The sequence below is a fragment of the Oncorhynchus keta genome, chromosome 17, assembly GCF_023373465.1.
Source record: "Oncorhynchus keta strain PuntledgeMale-10-30-2019 chromosome 17, Oket_V2, whole genome shotgun sequence".
In the NCBI taxonomy this organism is placed as follows: Eukaryota; Metazoa; Chordata; class Actinopteri; order Salmoniformes; family Salmonidae; genus Oncorhynchus; species Oncorhynchus keta.
Genome location: NC_068437.1, coordinates 3,643,981 through 3,667,500, shown reverse-complemented (window position 1 = coordinate 3,667,500; position 23,520 = coordinate 3,643,981). Strand labels below are relative to the sequence as shown.

General features: G+C 43.2%; 1 protein-coding gene across 5 annotated transcripts in view; it reads left to right on the top strand.

Moving 5' to 3' along the window:
* Positions 1 to 21,670, top strand: part of peak1 (pseudopodium-enriched atypical kinase 1) — a 260,338-nt gene extending 238,668 nt beyond the window's left edge. For all 5 annotated transcript variants that reach the window (XM_035790410.1, XM_035790409.1, XM_052465237.1 and 2 more), the window contains 2 exons: positions 1 to 508; positions 16,504 to 21,670. The exon at positions 1 to 508 is cut by the window's left edge and continues 244 nt beyond it. In XM_035790410.1, the coding sequence (XP_035646303.1) occupies positions 1 to 508; positions 16,504 to 17,832 (1,837 nt within the window). In that variant the 3' untranslated portion in view covers positions 17,833 to 21,670. The remainder of the gene's footprint in view (positions 509 to 16,503) is intronic.
* The last annotated feature ends 1,850 nt before the right edge of the window (positions 21,671 to 23,520 follow it).

The following is a 23,520-nucleotide window of genomic DNA, read 5'->3' as shown; positions in this document are numbered from 1 at the left end:
CTCCACCTGGGAGACGGGCAGCCACAGCTCCTCGCTCAGCTCCGAGGCCCGCGCTCATGACCAGGAGAGTGGGGACTCCCTGGAGAGACCTGAGGTGGTCGTCAACAAGGTCCGAGGGGCCAACACCCTGTCGTGCCTGGCCTCGGCCCCCAGCGCCACCACGGGGAGGGAGCGGCGGGGCTGCCACAGTGCAGAGTCCCTGGCGGGTAAGGCCCGGACCACGGCCAGGGTGGGCAGCAAACCCCAGAGGCAGGCCCTCTACAATGGCATGGACAGCTGGGAGGAGGTGGTGGGTCGCATCCGGGGGCTGCACACGGACACGTTGAGGAAGCTGGCGGGGAAGTGCGAGGACCGCTTTATGGCCGGGCAGAAGGACCACCTGCGCTTTGGCACGGACAGCTGGTCGCACTTCAGGCTGACCACAGGGAAGCCCTGCTGCGAAGCCGGAGACTCTGTGTACTACACTGCCTCCTATGCCAAGGATCCGTTGGTCAACTACGCCATCAAGGTATGACCAAAATGTTTCAAAAGGGAGGCCTTTGCACTCTAAGTAGTAGTAGGGTTTCATATTCCTGAGTGATTTATCTTGAGATCAAAAGAAATATTGTGAGATCTCTTTGAGCTTCAAGAGAGCAGCTTTATTTAAGTTAAATCGTTTTTAATAAATAAATATATATATTTTTAATCTTCACTTATTCATGAAACTCTTCTAAATAATCTAGTTTAAGCCTGTTGGGCACTGAGTCCCGCGTGTCTCTGTTTGCCATGGCTTGGAAGTCACCTAATCTATGGATTTCACATGACTGGGCAGGGGCGCAGCTATTGGTGGGCCTGGGAGGGCATAGGCCCATCCCCTGGGGAGCTAGGCCCAGCCAATCAGAATGAGTTTTTCCCCACAAAATGGCTTTATTACAGACAGAAATACACCTCAGTTTCATCGGGTGTCTGGTCTCAGATGATCCCACAGGTGAAGAAGCCATATTTGGAGGTCCTGGGCTGGCGTAGTTACACGTGGTCTGGGGTTTTGAGGCCAGTTGGACGTACTGCCAAATTCTCTAAAATGACGTTGGAGGCAGCTTATGGTAGAGAAATTAACATTCAATTCTCTGGCAACAACTCAGGTGGACATTCCTGGACAGTCTGCATGCCAATTGCACTCTCCCTCAACATTTGAGACATCTGTGGCATTGTGTTGTGTGACAAAACTTCACATTTTAAAGTGGCCTTTTGTTGTCCCCAGCACAAGGTGCACCTGTGTAATGATCATGCTGTTTAATCAGCGTCTTGATATGCCACCCCTGACAGGTGGATGAATTATCTTGGCAAAAGAGAAATGTTCACACACAGGGATGTAAACGCATTTGTGCACAAAATTTGAGAGAAATAAGCTTTTTGTGCGTATGGAAAAATTCAGAGATCTTTTATTTCATCTCATGAAACATGGGACCAACACTTTACAACCAGTAGGGCAGTGTTTCCCAAACTCGGTCCTCAGGATCCCAAGTGGTGCACGTTTAGTGTTTCCCCCCCCTCATTCAAATGATCACAGCTTGATGATTAGTCAATTATTTGAATCAGCTGTGTAGTGTTAGGGCAGTAACCCAAATGAAACCCCAAATTCTTTCTAAAATGGCTACATTAGCGTGTTTGTGTGTGGGCAGCCTGCCAGATGGGACCTGAATATAAGCATGGAGCTGGGGATACAGTGCCTTCAGAAAGTATTCACACTTTTCCCACACTTTTCTCACAGCCTGAATGCAAAATAGATTCAAAGTTGAAATGTCTTGAATCAATAAGTATTTAACCCCTTTGTTATGGCAAGCCTAAATAAGTTCAGGAATAAACATTTGCTTAACAAGTCACATAATTACGTTGCGTGGACTCTGTGTGCAATAACAGTGTTCAACATGATGTTTTAATGACCAACTCATCTCTGTACCCCATACAATTATCAAACACAGATACAACCACAAAGACCAGGGATGTTTTCCAATCCCTCGCAAAGGGCACCTATTGATATATTTGTAAAACAAAAAAAGAAAAGAAAAAGAAGCAAATATTGACCATGGTGAAGTTAGTAATAACAGTTTGGATGGTGTATCAATACAACCAGTCACTACAAAGATACATTTACATTTACATTTAAGTCATTTAGCAGACGCTCTTATCCAGAGCGACTTACAAATTGGTGCATTCACCTTATGACATCCAGTGGAACAGACTTTACAATAGTGCATCTAAATCTTTTAAGGGGGGTGAGAAGGATTACTTTATCCTATCCTAGGTATTCCTTAAAGAGGTGGGGAAGGTGTCTCCGGAAGGTGGTGATTGACTCCGCTGTCCTGGCGTCGTGAGGGAGTTTGTTCCACCATTGGGGGCCAGAGCAGCGAACAGTTTTGACTGGGCTGAGCGGGAACTGTACTTCCTCAGTGGTAGGGAGGCGAGCAGGCCAGAGGTGGATGAACTTCAGTGCCCTTGTTTGGGTGTAGGGCCTGATCAGAGCCTGGAGGTACTGAGGTGCTGTTCCCCTCACAGCTCCGAGAAGGCAAGCACCATGGTCTTGTAGCGGATCCAGCTTCAACTGGAAGCCAGTGGAATAGCCTACGTGAGAGAACTTAGGAAGGTTGAACACCATATCGGGTGCGGCGTTCTGGATGAGTTGTAGGGGTTTAATGGCTCAGGCAGGGAGCCCAGCCAAATAGATCTGTTAATCCATTTGAGATGACAGTGCCTATTTAACAGTGTGTGTTAGGCAGGGTTCTGCGGATGTTGTAGAGCATGAATTACAGGAACGGGCCACCGCCTTGATGTTTTGAGAACGACAGGGTGTTGTCCAGGATCACGCCAAGGTTCTTAGCGCTCTGGGAGGAGGACACAATGGAGTTGTCAACCGTGATTTCGAGATCATGGAACGGGCTTCCATTTCCCCGGGAGGAAGAAAAAATCCGTCTTCCGAGGTTCAGCCAGGTTTTGATCCGTCATCCACACTGATATGTCTGCAAATCAAATTGAAATTGCCACCTGGTCATCAGAAGGGGGAAAGATACAGGCGTCCTTCCTAACTCAGTTGCCGGAGAGGAAGGAAACCGCTCAGGGATGTCACCATTGAGGCCAATGGTGACTTTAAAACACTTACAGAGTTTAATGGCTGTGATTGGAGAACACGGAGGATGGATCAAACAGCATTGTAGTTACTCCACAATTACTGACCTGAAATGACAGAGTGAAAAGAAGGAAGTCTGCACAGGATAAAAATATGACAAAACGCGCATGATGTTTACGATAAGGCACCACAGTAATACTGCCAGTATGAGAATACTTTCTGAAGGCTCGTAGCGGCTGCATTATTTACGTGGCAGAAAAACACTCAGCGCTCCACAAAGCACTTCAAAGCCTTCACTCTACGTTAAGGGCCAGGAGAAGAGAAGGAGTGGTTTTCCCGGGCGATTTCCCCGAGAAATAAGACAAACAAGAGCATCCACATGCAGTCATAATAGCCTAGCGACCCAATTAAAAAAGTTTCCACCCTCCATAATATCAATGTGCCCCAGTTGTGTGCAGGAAGATATAGCGCTCTCTGCTCCCTCAACACATCAACCAAATAGATCTGTTTATGCATTTGAGTCATGACTATTTAACAGTGTGTTTATTATTCGCAGTCAGTCAGCTTTTCACAGATTTGCAGGAGCGCGTCATGTCTCCAAGGTTTTTGGAAAGCAATTTCTATTTCAAGGTTAGGCTTCTGATAGCTCTATACTTGATACCAATTCAATGCATTTCAATTGAACTTCCTTTGGGGGAAAAAAATCACTCAGTTCCATTCAAGTCCATTTTTTGAATGACTTCAACTAGGCAAATCAAATTGAAATTGAATGTCAATGCAGTATACATTTATGATAATACATTGATACCAACCCTGGTTTGTTATTTAGCCTGATTCTCGCAGAGAAGTGTACCACGGACAGTGTGACTATTTCGAGCATTGACTCACTTCACAGTTCAAACAACCCTGTGGGTGCAAAGAAACTGTCACACTGACTCTCATCGTCTCATAAGAAAAGTGATGAGGAAAGTAAGGAAATAAAGGAAATAAAGCTCTAGGCTATATAGAACTGTCAGGGTCACTCATACCTATTATTTTCAGTTCAAAGGAAGGACAACGAATGCCTATTACCATTTAGATGAAGTTGTTGTATGCCCATTCTGTTTTAGTTTAGTCATCAGTGTGCACTTCTAGATTTGTTGTCCTGTTTCCCAAGTAGGCAAACTTTCAGACGAACTTTGATTTGCCCAAAATAGCCACAACATTCATTTGTTATTGTAATAACCATCCAGTAACAGCTCACCAATATGAAATACAACTATTGTACAACTATAGTACAACTGAATGCCCAAGGGTTATGCTGTCCTATATGTCTCCCTGTTTAGACCATTGCATGGCAAATGGTCCAGAAACAAAGGACAATGCCCAAGGACTAGTCAGGCCTTCCCCCTCTGAGTAGCCAAAATGTATCTCTGTTACAGTATCTAGAGGACTGACTGATAGATACCAACCAAGGATACTATATAATTATACTTTCTAAAAACTAGTTCACTGAGAATAACTCTGATGCTGTCTATATGGATGTATGATCTCTGTGGTAACTGTTCTCCGAGGATAACTGATGCTGTCTATGTGGATGTATGATCTCTGTGGTAACTGTTCACTAGGATAACCTGATGCTGTCTATATGGATGTATGATCTCTGTGGTAACTGTTCTCTGATGGTAACTGATGCTGTCTATGGATGTATGATCTCTGTGGTAACTGTTGTCTGAGGATAACTCTGATGCTGTCTATATGGATGTATGATCTCTGTGGTAACTGTTCTCTGATGGTAACTGATGCTGTCTATATGGATGTATGATCTCTGTGGTAACTGTCTCTGATGGTAACTGATGCTGTCTATATGGATGTATGATCTCTGTGGTAACTGTTCTCCGAGGATAACTGAGGCTGTCTATGTGGATGTATGATCTCTGTGGTAACTGTTCACTAGGGATAACTCTGATGCTGGTATGGATGTATGATCTCTGTGGTAACTGTTCTCTGATGGTAACTGATGCTGTCTATATGGATGGATGATCTCTGTGGTAACTGTTCTCTGAGGATAACTGATGCTGTCTATATGGACGTATGATCTCTGTGGTAAGGTTGTCTGAGGATAACTCTGATGCTGTCTATTGGATGTATGATCTCTGTGGTAACTGTTCTCTGATGGTAACTGATGCTGTCTATATGGATGTATGATCTCTGTGGTAACTGTTATCTGAGGATAACTCTGATGCTGTCTATATGTATGTATGATCTCTGTGGTAACTGTTCACTTGGATAACTCTGATGCTGTCTATATGGTTGTATGATCTCTATGGTAACTGTTCTCTGAGGATAACTCTGATGCTGTCTATATGGATGTATGATCTCTGTGGTAACTGTTCTCTGAGGATAACTGATACTGTCTATATGGATGTATGATCTCTGTGGTAACTGTTATCTGAGGATAACTCTGATGCTGTCTATATAGATGTATGATCTCTGTGGTAACTGTTATCTGATGGTAACTGATGCTGTCTATATGGACGTATGATCTCTGTGGTAACTGTTCTCTGAGGATAACTCTGATGCTGTCTATATGGATGTATGATCTCTGTGGTAACTGTTCTCGAGGATAACTGATGCTGTCTATGTGGATGTATGATCTCTGTGGTAACTGTTCACTAGGGATAACTCTGATGCTGTCTATATGGATGTATGTTCTCTGATGGTAACTGATGCTGTCTATATGGATGGATGATCTCTGTGGTAACTTATCTGAGGATAACTCTGATGCTGTCTATATGTATGTATGATCTCTGTGGTAACTGTTCACTATGGATAACTCTGATGCTGTCTATATGGATGTATGATCTCTGTGGTAACTGTTCTCTGAGGATAACTCTGATGCTGTCTATATGGATGTATGATCTCTGTGGTAACTGTTCTCTGAGGATAACTGATGCTGTCTATGGATGTATGATCTCTGTGGTAACTGTTCACTAGGGATAACTCTGATGCTGTCTATATGAATGTATGATATCTGTAGTTACTGTTCACTATGGATAACTCTGATGCTGTCTATATGGATGTATGATCTCTGTGGTAACTGTTCTCTGAGGATAACTCTGATGCTGTCTATATGGATGTATGATCTCTGTGGTAACTGTTCTCTGAGGATAACTCTGATGCTGTCTATATGGATGTATGATCTCTGGTAACTGTTATCTGAGGATAACTCTGAGGCTGTCTATATGGATGTATGATCTCTGTGGTAACTGTTCTCTGATGGTAACTGATGCTGTCTATATGGATGTATGATCTCTGTGGTAACTGTTCTCTGATGGTAACTGATGCTGTCTATATGGATGTATGATCTCTGTGGTAACTGTTCACGAGGATAACTGAGGCTGTCTATGTGGATGTATGATCTCTGTGGTAACTGTTCACTAGGGATAACTCTGATGCTGTCTATATGGATGTATGATCTCTGTGGTAACTGTTCTCTGATGGTAACTGATGCTGTCTATATGGATGGATGATCTCTGTGGTAACTGTTCTCTGAGGATAACTGATGCTGTCTATATGGACGTATGATCTCTGTGGTAACTGTTGTCTGAGGATAACTCTGATGCTGTCTATATGGATGTATGATCTCTGTGGTAACTGTTCTCTGATGGTAACTGATGCTGTCTATATGGATGTATGATCTCTGTGGTAACTGTTATCTGAGGATAACTCTGATGTTATCTATATGTATGTATGATCTCTGTGGTAACTGTTCACTATGGATAACTCTGATGCTGTCTATATGGTTGTATGATCTCTATGGTAACTGTTCTCTGAGGATAACTCTGATGCTGTCTATATGGATGTATGATCTCTGTGGTAACTGTTCTCTGAGGATAACTGAAATTTGTCTATATGGATGTATGATCTCTGTGGTAACTGTTATCTGAGGATAACTCTGATGCTGTCTATATAGATGTATGATCTCTGTAGTAACTGTTATCTGATGGTAACTGATGCTGTCTATATGGACTATGATCTCTGTGGTAACTGTTCTCTGAGGATAACTCTGATGCTGTCTATATGGATGTATGATCTCTGTGGTAACTGTTCTCCGAGGATAACTGATGCTGTCTATGTGGATGTATGATCTCTGTGGTAACTGTTCACTAGGGATAACTCTGATGCTGTCTATATGGATGTATGTTCTCTGATGGTAACTGATGCTGTCTATATGGATGGATGATCTCTGTGGTAACTTATCTGAGGATAACTCTGATGCTGTCTATATGTATGTATGATCTCTGTGGTAACTGTTCACTATGGATAACTCTGATGTTGTCTATATGGATGTATGATCTCTGTGGTAACTGTTCTTTGAGGATAACTCTGATGCTGTCTATATGGATGTATGATCTCTGTGGTAACTGTTCTCTGAGGATAACTGATGCTGTCTATGGATGTATGATCTCTGTGGTAACTGTTCACTAGGGATAACTCTGATGCTGTCTATATGAATGTATGATATCTGTAGTTACTGTTCACTATGGATAACTCTGATGCTGTCTATATGGATGTATGATCTCTGTGGTAACTGTTCTCTGAGGAGAACTCTGATGCTGTCTATATGGATGTATGATCTCTGTGGTAACTGTTCTCTGAGGATAACTGATGCTGTCTATGGATGTATGATCTCTGTGGTAACTGTTCTCTGAGGATAACTCTGATGCTGTCTATATGGATGTATGATCTCTGGTAACTGTTATCTGAGGATAACTCTGAGGCTGTCTATATGGATGTATGATCTCTGTGGTAACTGTTCACTAGGGATAACTCTGATGCTGTCTATATGAATGTATGATATCTGTAGTTACTGTTCTCTGAGGATAGCTCTGATGTTATCTGTATGGATGGATGATCTCTGTGGTAACTGTTATTTGAGGATAACTCTGATGCTGTCTATATGGATGGATGATCTCTGTGGTAACTGTTCACTGAGGATAACTCTGATGATATCTATATGGATGTATGATCTCTGTGGTAACTGTTCACTATGGATAACTCTGATGCTGTCTATATGGATGTATGATCTCTGGTAACTGTTCTCTGAGGAGAACTCTGATGCTGTCTATATGGATGTATGATCTCTGTGGTAACTGTTCTCTGAGGATAACTGATGCTGTCTATGGATGTATGATCTCTGTGGTAACTGTTCTCTGAGGATAACTCTGATGCTGTCTATATGGATGTATGATCTCTGGTAACTGTTATCTGAGGATAACTCTGAGGCTGTCTATATGGATGTATGATCTCTGAGTAACTGTTCACTAGGGATAACTCTGATGCTGTCTATATGAATGTATGATATCTGTAGTTACTATTCTCTGAGGATAACTCTGATGCTGTCTATATGGATGGATGATCTCTGTGGTAACTGTTCACTGAGGATAACTCTGATGATATCTATATGGATGTATGATCTCTGTGGTAACTTGAATCTGGACAGGGTAAACTCTAAATTTCTCTGAGGTTTTATTGTCCTCAGGATCTCTGTTGTATTTACATTGGTCTAATCCTAACCCTATTCCATTCTCAGACGTTGCCTATTACTGTAACTCAGCTGTAGTGATACTAAATCCTCTTTCTGGAGTCAGATCAACCTTTTAATAGGCTAATTGCTTCGTCTTATTACTAGCCGCATGTGAGGCATTTCTAATATCATATATACATGTCAAATGAATGATTGTCTCAGTCAGAGAATGTGGCCTGTTGGAGATTGGCTGCTCCCTTTGTTCTGTGTGCTTTGATCAAAGTGGGGAGAATGAGAGCGACAGTGAGCTGCACATGGTGTCACTGGGGGTTATGAGAAGAGAAGCGCTCCCACCAATGCCTGTGACAGCGGGTACTCTCCTCTCCCAGCTTTGCACAAGATGATGACATGAACAATGATGCACATCTGAAGAAAGGGATGAGACATAGAGAATCTCTCTCTCTAGCTTGTTCTCTCTTTCTCTGGACCTTCCCTGTGGATTTCGAGAGAGAGCAAAACATTTTTTGACTGAAGTTACAGAACTCTGTTTTTCACAATCTGACAGTGCTCTATCAGGGCTTCTTCAAAGAAACAATCATATGGGGCGGCAGGGTAGCCTAGTGGTTAGAGCGTTGGACTAGTAACCGAAAGGTTGCAAGATCAAATCCCCGAGCTGACAAGGTACAAATCTGTCGTTCTGCCCCTGAACAGACAGTTAACCCACTGTTCCTAGGCCGTCATTGAAAACAAGAATTTGTTCTTAACTGACTTGCCTTGTAAAATAAAGGTTAAAAAAAAAATTTAAAAAAAATATGTTGATCGTGGACCCTTAGAGGAAATTCTATTTCTTGCAAAGTTTTGTAATGCTCTGGTTTTGGATTTGGTTCATGCATAAGGTGAGAGATGAGGTGTGTGACGCCTCTGTACTTTAGTCTAGTGCATTCACAAAAGTCCTAAGCCATTGAAGCATCTATAGCATAAAAATACATCAAAATACAAAAACCCTGAAGCTCAAGGCAAAACAAAAGAATGAATCTAGAGGTCGAAAGAAACGCACATCTGTTTAGGTGAGGTGCTGGCTAGCGGAGTAGAACACTGACAAAGAAAAGGAGAGTCTCACACTCTAGGAGCTCAGATGCAATAATGCAATAATATTACATTTACATTTACATTTAAGTCATTTAGCAATATCCAATGTTTCAACAGACAAGCTGTCTTCGTCAGGGTATAATGACAAACACTGCAGTTCACTAGTTTATATAGTGTTAATTCTCAGATATAAAAATAACGTACCAAAAACGTGGATGGATAGCATAGATTTATAGATACAATTTAGCAACATAAGCCTACAAACATTTACAATAGCAAAATCACAATCGCAAGAATCGCTTCAGATCAAAGTCTACGTTGAGAGCGATAGAAGCAAGGGTCTTTAAATTAAAGATCCAGGCAGCCTCTCGTTTTAACAATAAATTGTTGAGGTCACCCCCTCTCCTCGGGATGGTGACATGTTCGATGCCGATATAACGTAGGGACGAAATCGAGTGGTTTTACTTCCCAAGAAGTGTGCCGCAACTGTATAAGTCAAGTTTTTTCACCAAATGCTGCTACGAAGCTCCAAGACTCGTACTTTTAATTCGCACTTTGTTTTTACCCACATCATTTTTTACCACAAGGACAAGTTATAGAAAAAAGTAGCCTCTTGGAATGATCTTGTTTGAACCACGTAGTCTATTGTTTGAATAACTTAGTATCTCTTTCAAATGACTGAATTGTTCTTTGTCTAATTATGACTCATTTGTTATGCAGCTTGTCAGACCGCGATGCCTGCAGCTATCCGTTGATATGACAGTTATTTGACAGCCTAAAAGAGTGCTGCTTTTGAATGCCCGAGTGTATAAGTAGGCAAGTGTGGAGCGAGGAGCAGAGCATAATTCCACCTCCAATTTTGGAGGCCACAAGCTCTGCCTGTCATTTATCATTTCCTTTATCACTATTATTTTAACTAGGCCTATTCAGTTGTCATTATTTAGCCTACCCCACCCACAGTAGCCTATATATAGTTTATATTCTACTTTCTACTATACATGGAGGTTTTAGATAGGCAATACATAGGCTACTGTAAAATATATATTGTTTTTTCTTGGAATAGAAACACCATAATATAAATACATTTAATGAAGCTAAAATCTCTCAAATAAATCCTAAATAATAAAGGCCAGTATCAGCTTCTGTTCATGAATTAAAGGGAATAAATGATATCAAGCTGCAGCGATCAAATGATTTGCGCACAGCAAACACCAACAGGCTTCACACTGAGCGTGGGAAATGCTCGCTACAAATGAAATATTATACTTATCATAAAGACAGAAAAATGCACATGTGAAAGCTTGATTACATGAAGGAATATTAGTGGGAATACAGCCATAATATAAACTGGAGAAAGGAGAATGGAATATATTTAAAAAGATAAACATTGAAAAAATACGTTGATGAAGCAGCCGCCGTGTGTGGATGTTATTTCTCATTATCTATTACTTTTAAGTAGGGACCGGCACAGAGTCCAGGAGGACAGTCTCACATGGCTACAGAGTAAGTAGGGACCGGCACAGAGTCCAGGAGGACAGTCTCACATGGCTACAGAGTAAGTAGGGACCGGCACAGAGTCCAGGAGGACAGTCTCACATGGCTACAGAGTAAGTAGGGACCGGCACAGAGTCCAGGAGGACAGTCTCACATGGCTACAGAGTAAGTAGGGACCGGCACAGAGTCCAGGAGGACAGTCTCACATGGCTACAGAGTAAGTAGGGACCGGCACAGAGTCCAGGAGGACAGTCTCACATGGCTACAGAGTAAGTAGGGACCGGCACAGAGTCCAGGAGGACAGTCTCACATGGCTACAGAGTAAGTAGGGACCGGCACAGAGTCCAGGAGGACAGTCTCACATGGCTACAGAGTAAGTAGGGACCGGCACAGAGTCCAGGAGGACAGTCTCACATGGCTACAGAGTAAGTAGGGACCGGCACAGAGTCCAGGAGGACAGTCTCACATGGCTACAGAGTAAGTAGGGACCGGCACAGAGTCCAGGAGGACAGTCTCACATGGCTACAGAGTAAGTAGGGACCGGCACAGAGTCCAGGAGGACAGTCTCACATGGCTACAGAGTAAGTAGGGACCGGCACAGAGTCCAGGAGGACAGTCTCACATTGCTACAGAGTAAGTAGGGACCGGCACAGAGTCCAGGAGGACAGTCTCACATGGCTACAGAGTAAGTAGGGACCGGCACAGAGTCCAGGAGGACAGTCTCACATGGCTACAGAGTAAGTAGGGACCGGCACAGAGTCCAGGAGGACAGTCTCACATGGCTACAGAGTAAGTAGGGACCGGCACAGAGTCCAGGAGGACAGTCTCACATGGCTACAGAGTAAGTAGGGACCGGCACAGAGTCCAGGAGGACAGTCTCACATGGCTACAGAGTAAGTAGGGACCGGCACAGAGTCCAGGAGGACAGTCTCACATGGCTACAGAGTAAGTAGGGACCGGCACAGAGTCCAGGAGGACAGTCTCACATGGCTACAGAGTAAGTAGGGACCGGCACAGAGTCCAGGAGGACAGTCTCACATGGCTACAGAGTAAGTAGGGACCGGCACAGAGTCCAGGAGGACAGTCTCACATGGCTACAGAGTAAGTAGGGACCGGCACAGAGTCCAGGAGGACAGTCTCACATGGCTACAGAGTAAGTAGGGACCGGCACAGAGTCCAGGAGGACAGTCTCACATGGCTACAGAGTAAGTAGGGACCGGCACAGAGTCCAGGAGGACAGTCTCACATGGCTACAGAGTAAGTAGGGACCGGCACAGAGTCCAGGAGGACAGTCTCACATGGCTACAGAGTAAGTAGGGACCGGCACAGAGTCCAGGAGGACAGTCTCACATGGCTACAGAGTAAGTAGGGACCGGCACAGAGTCCAGGAGGACAGTCTCACATGGCTACAGAGTAAGTAGGGACCGGCACAGAGTCCAGGAGGACAGTCTCACATGGCTACAGAGTAAGTAGGGACCGGCACAGAGTCCAGGAGGACAGTCTCACATGGCTACAGAGTAAGTAGGGACCGGCACAGAGTCCAGGAGGACAGTCTCACATGGCTACAGAGTAAGTAGGGACCGGCACAGAGTCCAGGAGGACAGTCTCACATGGCTACAGAGTAAGTAGGGACCGGCACAGAGTCCAGGAGGACAGTCTCACATGGCTACAGAGTAAGTAGGGACCGGCACAGAGTCCAGGAGGACAGTCTCACATGGCTACAGAGTAAGTAGGGACCGGCACAGAGTCCAGGAGGACAGTCTCACATGGCTACAGAGTAAGTAGGGACCGGCACAGAGTCCAGGAGGACAGTCTCACATGGCTACAGAGTAAGTAGGGACCGGCACAGAATCCAGTAGGACAGTCTCACATGGCTACAGAGTAAGTAGGGACCGGCACAGAGTCCAGGAGGACAGTCTCACATGGCTACAGAGTAAAGGTCGACCGATTATGATTTTTCAACACCGATACCGATTATTGGATGACCAAAACAGGCGATACCGATTAATCGGCCGATTTAATACAAATATAACAATAATAATATTTGTAATAATGACAATTACAACTTATTTTTACTTCATGTAATACATCAATAAAATCAATTTAGCCTCAAGTAGATAATGAAACATGTTCAATTTGGTTTAAATAATGCAAAAACAAAGTGTTGGAGAAGAACGTAAAAGTGCAATACAGTGGGGCAAAAAAGTACTTAGTCAGCCACCAATTGTGCAAGTTCTCCCACTTAAAAAGATGAGAGAGGCCTGTAATTTTCATCATAGGCACACTTCAACTATGACAGACAAAATGAGAAAACAAAATCCAGAAAATCACATTATAGGATTTTTAATGAATTTATTTGCAAATTATGGTGGCCTCTCTCATCCTTATAAGTGGGAGAACTTGCACAATTGGTGGCTGACTAAATACTTTTTTGCCCCACTGTATTACATATGTCATACGGCCCTTTAGTTATGGCCTAGTTATCTACAACGTTGTGGTCTGAAATTCCTGGCTCATGGGCCACATCAGACTTGCAAATCATAATATGCTGGTTTGTGAAGGGATTACTAATACCTATAGGAATCCAGCTAGAGGGAAGATATCCAGAAATGTGAATATTTTATCACCTGCAACCTGCACTCAAAATGACTGCTATGGTGAAGGCCTCAAAATTCAATACTACCTAAACCATCTAAACTGGAACAACCATCTCATTAACGGATGAAACCCCTCAAATTGGATTAGTTTAGAAAAATTGTGGTTATTTATCTTTTGTATATTATAAGATCAGTTAATCAGTCAATGTGCGTGAGGAAACATAGATATTAAACCTATTCTAAAAATCTACTTGCAAAAAAGCATGATGGGAAATATGTGAATGAGGCCCCTCCCACGTCTTTTTCACTCAGTTTAACGGAAATGAATTCAACACAGTCGAGTAACAATACTACGCGATTTGAAAATATTTATTGAATCAAATATTAATTTGATAAGGCAAAGCTAAAAATATTGATTTTAATGCATCCTCAAAGGAGCACTTGAGAGAGAGAACCATGCATAATGGATGGATTTGGCGGACGGATTGCTAAATAAATCCTTGCATTGCAGAGATCAACTTGCTGTGGCAGTTTTATAGCCTCTTGCAGTAGCAGTAATAATAATAAATGATTACTACCTTGCTATTCTGTGCAGACTGACACAAACTGATTTAGGCCATTTCAAACACTTCAAGCTACCAGGAGTCAAAAGCCACCAACTGGGCAAAAAAATGTCACAGGTGCGCACCGATTATTTTGACAGTAATATTGTGTAGAGTTGATTTTATTAGCAGGAAGAAGTTTAACTAATGTCTAAATGTGGGGTCTTTGTAAAACAAAAGTGTCACAATACAGTGCTTTCAGAAAGTATTCACACCCCATTACTTTTTCCACATTTTGTTGTGTTACAGTCTGAATTTAAAATTTATTAATTTGCGAGTTTTTTTTTCACTGGCCTAGACACAATACCCCATAATGTCAAAGTGGAATTATGTTTTTAAAAATGTGCATAAGTTAACAATTTGTATAAGCTGAAATGTCTTTAGTCAGTACATATTCAACCCCTTTTTATGGCAAGCCTAAATACCTAATATCTGTACCCCACACATACAATTATCTGTAAGGTCCCTCAGTCGAGCAGTGAATTTCAAACACAGATTCAACCATAAAGACCACGAAGATTTTCCAATGCCTCGCAAAAAAAGGCACCTATTGGTAGATGAGTAAAAAAAAACCCACAAAAAACAGACATCAAACATCCCTTTGATCATGGTGAAGTTATTAATTACACTTTGGATGGTGTATCAATACAACCAGTCACTACAAAAATACAGGCGTCCTTCCTAACTCAGTTGCTGGAGAGGAAGGAAACCACTCAGGGGTTTCACCATGAGGCCGATGGTGACTTTAAAACAGAGAGTTTAATGGCTGTGATAGGAGAAAACTGAGGACGGATCAACACTACGGGTGGCAGTGCACCAGCAGCAGCACTACGGACAATTCCTCCAACCTCGTGGCTTGGTTTTTGCACTGTCAACTGTGGGACCTTATATGGACTGGTGTGTGCCTTACCAAATCAATTGCATTTACCATATGGTGACTCCAATCAAGTTGTAGAAACATATCACAGATGATCAATGGAAACAGAATGCACCTGAGCTCAATTTCGAGTCTGAATACTTATGTAAATACAGTATTTATGGTTTTTTATTTTTAATGCATTTGCAAAAATTTCTAAAAACCTGTTTTGACTTTGTCATTATGGTGTATTGTGTGTAGGTTGATTAGGGGAAAAATATTTAATCAATTTTAGAATAAGGCTGTAACGTAGCAAAATGTGGAGAAAGGGAAGGGTCTGAATACTTTCTGAATGCACTGTATGTATGCTAAGAGTTGTACAAAGTTGGTAGAATCTTAATAAAAATTATTCACAGCTGTAATGGCTGCCAAAGGTGCGGGACGGTTGAGCTAACGTAGGCTAATGTGATTAGCATGAGGTTGTAAGTAACAAGAACATTTCCCACGACATAGACATATCTGATATTGGCAGAAAGCTTAAATTCTTGTTAATCTAACAGCACTGTCCAATTTACAGTAGATATTACAGTGAAAGAATACCATGCTATTTTTTGAGGAGAGTGCACAGTTATGAACTTGAAAATGTATTAATAAACCATTTGGGCAGTCTTGATACAACATTTTGAACAGATAAGCAATGGTTCATTGGATCAGTCTAAATACACTGCTCCCATCTAGTGGCCAAAATCTGAATTGTGCCTAGGCTAGAATAATACATTATGGCCTTTCTCTTGCATTTCAAAAATGATGGTATTATCTTTTACCATATCTAATGTGTTATATTCTCCTACATTAATTTAACATTTCCACAAACTTCAGTGTTTCCTTTCAAATGGTATCGAGAATATGCATATCCTTGCTTCAGGTACTGAGCTACATGCAGTTAGATTTGGGTATGTCATTTTAGGTGAACATTTTTAAAAAGGGGCGTATCCTTATGTCAGGGGTGTGAAGACATACACAATTTATATGATTTTTCTTTCATTTTGAAAATGCAGAGTAGGTTGTGTAGATTGTAGCTCGATTGGGAGGGAATTGAATATAATCCCCTTTTTAGATTAAATTAAAAGGCAGAAAATGTGAAGACTGTGCAAAGGGTGTGTAAACTTTCTCTATCGACTGTACATATCTTAGTAGTGGAAATTGTTGTAGATGTTGACCGTCTTTTTCTCTCTCCCTCTTCCTTTCTCCAGATCTGTCGGTGTAATGTGAAGGAGAACCAGCAGCAGTTTTTCCACAGCCTGGCGGTGAGACAGAGCCTTGCACTCCACTTCAACATCCAGCAGGACTGTGGCCACTTCCTGGCCGACGTCCCCCCCCGCCTGCTGCCCTGGGAGGAGGAGGAGGAAGAGGAAGACAATGAGGAAGGGCAGAAAGAGACAAAGGATAAGGAGTCAAGAAGGAAGAAGGAGACTGTCGAAACAACGAATGCCATGCAGAACAGGCATGCCGAGGATGCCCAGATCCCAGGCCACCACATGGGCACCACCGGCCGCCTGCGCAGCCGAGTGGTCGTGATCACCCGTGAGGTGCCCTTCCAGACCGTTGCTGACTTCGTCAGGGAGGGCGCAGTCCGGCACGCCCGCAACCCAGACCTGTACGAACGCCAGGTGTGCCTGCTGCTTTTACAGCTGTGCTCAGGCCTGGAGCACATGAAGCCCTACCACGTGACCCACTGTGATCTGCGTCTGGAAAACCTGCTACTGGTGCACTGCCACCCGGGAAACCCCTGGAACTTGGACCTGCTCGAGCCCAACAATAACAGCAGCAACAGTGCCACCTCCGGGGCAGGTGCTGCCAGCACGGCCACCAACGCCACCTGCCCTGCCCGCCTCATCATAAGCAACTTCTCCCAGGCCAAGCAGAAGAGCCCCCTGGTGGTGGACCCCAGCGCGCTGTGCAACCAGTCGCGACTGGCGCCCGAGATCGTCACAGCGACGCAGTATCGCAAGTGCGACGAGTTCCAGACAGGCATCCTCATCTACGAGATGCTGCACCGGCCCAACCCCTTCGAGGAGACACCCGAGCTGAAGGAGAGGGAGTACACCTGGGCTGACCTGCCGCCACTCCCGGCCCGCTCCCTCTACTCCCAGGGCCTGCAGCAGTTGGCCAGCCTCCTGCTCACCGTCAACCCCTCGGAAAGGATCCAGATGGCCGAGGCCAGGGCCTGCCTGCAGTGTCTGCTCTGGGGGCCCCGTGAGGACCTCTTCCAGGCTCTCAGCTACACTAGTGGCCAGACATCAGGCACCAACTCCAGCCAGCACGAGACCACCCTTCAGAACTGGCTGGACCTGAAGAGGACGCTGATGATGATCAAGTTCGCAGAGCGTTCGCTGGACACGGGCTGTGGCGTGAGCCTGGAGGATTGGCTGTGCTGCAAGTACTTGGCCTTCGCGACCACAGACACGCTCAGCCGAGTGGTGCGCATCCTCCAGAAGCAACACTCACAGTCCCAGCATCTGACCCAGTCTCAGCAGCACCTAACCCAATCCCAACACCTGACCCACTCCCAACCGCTCTGAGCTCCATTACTCACTAGCTTCTCACCGCTCATCCAATTCTCTCTGGACTCGTGTCATAATGCTAACAGATCTTACCCTCTCGTCTCTGTCCCTTCAACAACGCAACCAAACCATGAGGGGAAAATCTATGGTAAAAAACTGTAATAAATCATTAGCCTTATTGTGGACTATGACATTGTATGCAGTGCTCAGATGTTTCACCAGTGTATCTTTTCTTTTGGTGGGAAAAAGTGTAGGGGGTGGGTGTTATCAAATGAAACCTGCTTCAATGTACGATGAAGTACTCGGATGAGACAAAAAGTGCTTTGATACTACAAACTGGCAAATAGTCCTCGCTTGGTAAAATCTCAATGAGCTTCAATGAACAAGTAGGAAAAAAACATTAACCGTCAAAAAGGATGCTTGAATTGCTCTTAGCTGGAGTTGCCACAGCAACAGGTTATCTCCACATTCAATTCAATGGGCCCCGATCTGAAAATACAGTCTCCTCAGACTTTGGTCTTCTTTCACATTATTAGCCAATTATTGCACAGGTCCTCTTTGCCATGGTTTGTTTTTTCAGTTCACAGTATGTGACAATAATACGGCAGCACTGAGACTGGACATAAGCCTAGTGATATAGTGACCACATAGCCCAGCCAATCTCTGCTGGCTCCAGTTGCTCTGACATCCCCTTGTTGTCTGTGTGTTTCTGTAGCCACCTCTCAAAACCGTCTCAAAGACATGAGTCCCATAGGGAATTCCGAGGGATTTAGCCTTCAGATCAGAGCTATCCTAACTAGAGCTGTCTGTCACCTTGAACTAAGACGTTTGAATAATGCAGTTGAGTTTAGCTTTGAATGGATTTCAAGATAGAATGTCAATGTGCATAGTGTAGGGGTCATGCTTGCCCCAATGCTTCAGCTCAGTCCTAGTCTAAACATCTCCAATAATCTTCTCAGCGCTCGCCCACTCCCTTTCACTGTCAACCATTACTGAGGGGGGAGAAGGGGAGGGTTGAGGCTCCAAGGACGATTGATTAAGAATGAAGAATACAGGCTCCTCAGTTCCCCAAGGACGACAGACACCCAGCCCAAATTTAGCATTACATCTTCTCCTCTACCATAAACTAAACCACCCAATAAGGAGGAAAAAACTTCCTTATTCTTAGGTACATCGTTGGAATTATTTTTCATCCACCAAGTGTGTTATGCAAACCGAGAATCGCCAAAGTTCTGCCCCGCAGTCTCCATTTTGACAATTGTGAGAAATACATTGAGGCGACAAGATTTTAGATGTTCATATAAGAGGCGTCTGTTTCAGTTGATCAAGGTGAATGCATTGTAACACAGTCATTTGAAGTGCCCTTACCACTGCTTAAATACAGTACATGATTCTGCAATCAATCCAGGCTGCCATGTTGCTTCGTAGTATCATTGATGAGAAGTTAGACAATAGTCGGACATGAAAGCACTCCCAATGTAATTTGCTCGTTTTTAAGCAAAGCCAGAACTTCGAATACTAGGAAGTCTGTTTTAGTTGTGTGTTTCGTGGACAAACACTATTTTCCCTTTGGATATGTGCAATTCATGTAAAATGTTGTTATGAACTATGAAAATGACTGTACTTAAACATGTACGTAGCCTACTTTTATCACTTTTCAGCTATTCTCGCTTCCATTATTATTTCTGGCACATAACTGGCAATGACGTTTAGCTGAAAAGGCAGGATTTAGTCTCAAACCCTGATGTGGAACTTGTTGTGGTGTGAGCTCAGACAACATTATTGCAGCGCGTAGAGGGACTTTGTTGTTTCAGGGGCTGCTTGTTGGATTTTCTTTTTTTTTGTATTTGTTTCTAGTCTTTAATTATACTTGTATTTGTTAATATAAGATGCTTGTGTGTTTGTAATGGACTGCTTCTGGCCTGGGTGATATGATCAATGTTTTGCACATTCAGTAGAACTCAAGCGTTCCTAAAGCGCCGGAATGGAAATGTAGAAGCAAAACGGAGTGACAGGTCGTAATAAAAAGCAGTTCTAGCCTGGTAACACTGCTCAGTCTGGATTAACCAGGCTAGTTCCAGCCCTCGTGGAAAGAAACACGCTGTGTTTTGCTCAGCAGCAGCAGCACATGGAATGTAGGAGTCTCTCTGGACTGGAGTGAAGCTTCGGTTGGAACTGAAAGGATCCCATGAACCTGGACGTATTATTCCCAATAGACTGTGTTAGCCACTCAGCCTCCGTTTTGGGGCATTTCACTAGTTAACCACTATACATGACAAGCATTCCCGATCAATAGAGAATGGCCACTGCCTTAAACCCCCTGCTTCCTGCACATCTAACCACACCACCCAACCACTGAGATTCATGTGCCTATTGTCCCATCACTATATATCCGTTTTATGGGCTGCCATGGGAACTCACTACAACTGTTGCAGATACATATCCATCCCTCTGCCTCATCAGCATTGGTGATGCCACTGCACACAGTCAGCTTGTGGTCCATTATAGCCAAATGAATGAGCGTTTGGCTTTATGGCCTGTGTCTGTCTGCCTGGAATCAATGCAACTGAAATACATGGCTTACGTTGGCTTTGCTTCTATCAGTTAGGGGGCTTACTGAAGACAATAGAGACCGTTTGTGTGCTTTTGTGGTTGAACAATGTGAGAGATTTCGGCAGATCCCACATACTTTGGACTCACAGGTTGACGTCTCTAGCAGTGCTAGTTCGACACAGCAGATCCCTATAATAAAGGATTGTAATAATGTCAAATTATAGTTGATAGCTTGACACAAATACCCAGCAGAGTACCCTGATATTTTTTATTCTGTAACTCTCTAGATTTATATATCCACAATAGGAGTGTGCAATGGCCTCCGGCATAACAGATCTAATGGGGTTTACTACACACATTTGCACAACAGATTTCCAAACCTAACAGGTGTATGACTCTGAAACACACATATTTGGGATTCCTCTTGTATTGTTTCGTCATCCTGTGCGTGTCCATGCAGGTTTGGTTTCTCTTACTAAAGTATGTAACTGTTTTACTTATTCACCTCTACTCGTCAAACAGCATCCTGTGAGAAGATGGCCAAACTCTGCCATGGTTTTCCCTTCTATATCCAAATGAATAACATGACATAGCAGCCAGACACTCACTACCTTGGGTCAGTGGCGGAGAACTACTGGGAACTACTGTGAGGAAGGGATCCTGTGTATTTCGATATAGGGTCAGATGTGATGTCAAGGACATCGAATGGTGACTTCAGGTCAAAGAGTCCAGGCCGCTGAGGAATGCATGTGGACTGCACTGGTGGCTGTCCTTGTATCTAGAGAGTCAACATTTATATTATTCTAATGTAATCTATAATCTACACTATTTACAGAATTTACAGTGCACCACTATCGGTCTGTCACGACAGACAGGATACCATCAGCTTGACTTTTTTGTCTCATTTGTTTTGGGAGAAAACTGGTGAATTGTTTTTTTCTGTCCAGAAGAATGTTGTTATAAAACTATAGTGTTCTCACCTTTTGGAAAAAGAGTGTTTGCATACAGATTCATGTACAGTATTTTTCCCTCTTGTAAATGATCGAGTTAAACTACTTTAACAGCCAGTTGAGAGGAGGGTTTTTGAATGAATAACAAACACCATTAAAAACGCATTGTTCATGGATAGTGTTGCCAACAGTGAGTTCGCAGTTTTTTATCATTGCATTTGAATCGCCACTGAACATAAAAAGTAAACTCTCTTGGCTTTCTATATATGTGTATATCTCTTGGCCTATTGCCATTTTATTGTTGATCAAGTAACCGACAGTAACACAACAATAAATGTATGTTTTTATATACATTGTGTGTGAGACCCCATTATTGCCGATCTGTGTCAGCCGCTTGCATGTCCCTCTTGTGGTGATGAAGTGTAAGAACCGACTAATACAAGGGGCTGCATCCCGATAGTCGAGTGGGCTTCCTTATGAGGTAGGATCCTCCCCTTGACTCCTTTCCACTTATTTGCGATGCCGTAGCAAAAGCAAGACTGGTGAAAGGTAATACCTTGTAATTAACCACTGTGTTGCTTTCACGTCGTCTGTGCTTTCAGATTATCCGGGCAAATGAAGGAGATGACACAGTGGGGAGAAGCCACTCTAGACTATTGAGCAACTGGGGTTTTATCTGTGTGAGTTGAACACTTTGTTCATTGTCAGTCTCATATAAGTGAAAGGTATGTACAGAGCTTAAAGACACTTGTGGCATCTGGATATGTTGGGCATCATGATAGAAACATCCGAAATGGGGAGAACCCAACAACAGAATGGTGTGGGCGTATACCGGTCATTACAAATATTAATGTGAGTAGATCGCTGATTGGCCAGCTCAATCCTCCTCAGGAGGATGACATCATCCTTTATGAGGAAATAGCAAGATTTTGTGAAAACGTCGGTTTGAGATTAAACGTTTGAGGTGGGGTTTTTTAAGTGTTTTTTTTTTTTCTCCAATTGATGCTTTGGCCAGAAATACCAATATATGAGTCGACAACATTATTTGGGTATGAGTTAAGAGAATAGGAACTTTTAAAAGTGCTTTTTCACTGGACAGTTTAACATTTTATTTTAAAGTACAATATACTGTACAGTACAGTACTGGATATCAATATTTACTCAGCATTGACCACAAGGTGGAGACATTTGAAAACGTTCCAGAAATATGACAACGGAGCCTATGGGGCAACGGCATGTTCCTGTAGCCTCAAATCCACTGCCATTGTAAGAAAAAAAATGACTGTTGGAGATTGATGCGTTGTCAGTGCAGGAAGCTGGTTGATGGACAAACATTATTATGATGCAACAGTCCATACAGTCTCTAGCACACTGCCGTGTCATAATAACGCTTGTCTGTGGGCCTGCCTGTCTGTCTCTGTTTATCCGTCTGTTTATCTGTCAGTCTTTCTGAATCTTGACACAAGTCCCTCAGGAATTAAATGTATGATTATAGACTCTTGATCTGCTTGAGACAAAATCTAATGGAGGACAATGAAGTGTTGCATATACAGTGGGGCAAAAAAAGTCCTGGAGTGGCCTAGCCAGTCTCCAGATCTCAACCCCATAGAAAATCTTTGGAGGGAGTTGAAACTCCGTGTTGCCCAGCAACAGCCCCAAAACATCACTGCTCTAGAGGAGATCTGCATGGAGGAATGGGCCGAAATACCAGCAACAGTGTGTGGAAACCTTGTGAAGACTTACAGAAAACGTTTGACCTCTGTCATTGCCAACAAAAGGGTATATAACAAAATATTGAGATAAACTTTTGTTATTGACCAAATACTTATTTTCCACCATAATTTGCAAATAAATTCATTAAAAATCCTACAATGTGATTTTCTGGATTTTTTCCCCCTCATTTTGTCTGTCATAGTTGAGGTGTACCTATGATGAAAATTACAGGCCTCATCTATTTAAGTGGGAGAACTTGCACAATTGGTGGCTGACTAAATACGTTTTTGCCCCACTGTATAACCCAGTTACAATTGTGTGTGGTGACTGCTGTTTCATACCTGGGTTTCATAGTGCCAGCTCAGTGTTATCATGGAGGTTATTGCTCAGTTGCATAACCGTCCGTTGCGTAATTGCAAGGCAGAGAATCAATAAAATATGAGAGGGAAGTGAACCGTGTGAGCTGCACCTCTCCCCCAGAGTCTATTCT